The sequence below is a fragment of the Plectropomus leopardus genome, unplaced genomic scaffold (genome assembly GCF_008729295.1).
Source record: "Plectropomus leopardus isolate mb unplaced genomic scaffold, YSFRI_Pleo_2.0 unplaced_scaffold93878, whole genome shotgun sequence".
Lineage (NCBI taxonomy): Eukaryota > Metazoa > Chordata > Actinopteri > Perciformes > Serranidae > Plectropomus > Plectropomus leopardus.
Window position 1 is genome coordinate 1 of NW_024703536.1, and position 393 is coordinate 393.

At 50.1% G+C, this 393-nt stretch overlaps 1 gene segment (V, D, J or C); it reads left to right on the forward strand.

The window, feature by feature from the left end:
- Positions 1-8: 8 nt before the first annotated feature.
- On the forward strand, positions 9-387 carry LOC121940767 (the record flags this gene model as incomplete). The annotated part of the segment is given in 1 exon segment: positions 9-387. A coding segment is annotated over 1 exon segment (339 nt), but the record flags the coding sequence as incomplete, so codon positions are not given.
- Positions 388-393: the final 6 nt, after the last annotated feature.

The following is a 393-nucleotide window of genomic DNA, read 5'->3' on the forward strand; positions in this document are numbered from 1 at the left end:
TACTTTGTGTATTTTCAGGCTCCAGCCTCCCACCTCCTGTCCTGACCGTCTTCCCTCCGTCCAGCGCTGAGCTCCAGTCCAACAAAGCGTCTCTGGTCTGTCTGTCCAGTCAGTCTGTACCTTTTGCAGAAATCACCTGGTTGGCTGCTGGGAGTCCAGTGAGCAGTGGGATCTCTACCAGCACCGCTGTTCAGAAACCAGACCAGACTTTCCAAATCAGCAGCTATCTGGCCATCCAGTCATCAGACTGGAACATGGAGAAGGTTTACACATGTAAAGTGTCTCTGGGCTCCCAGACTTCAGAGAAAAACATCAAAAAGTCAGACTGTCCCGCTGAAGAACAGTAGAGGAGCAGAACCACAATTTAACATCTGCTGCTTTACTGTTTGTGCT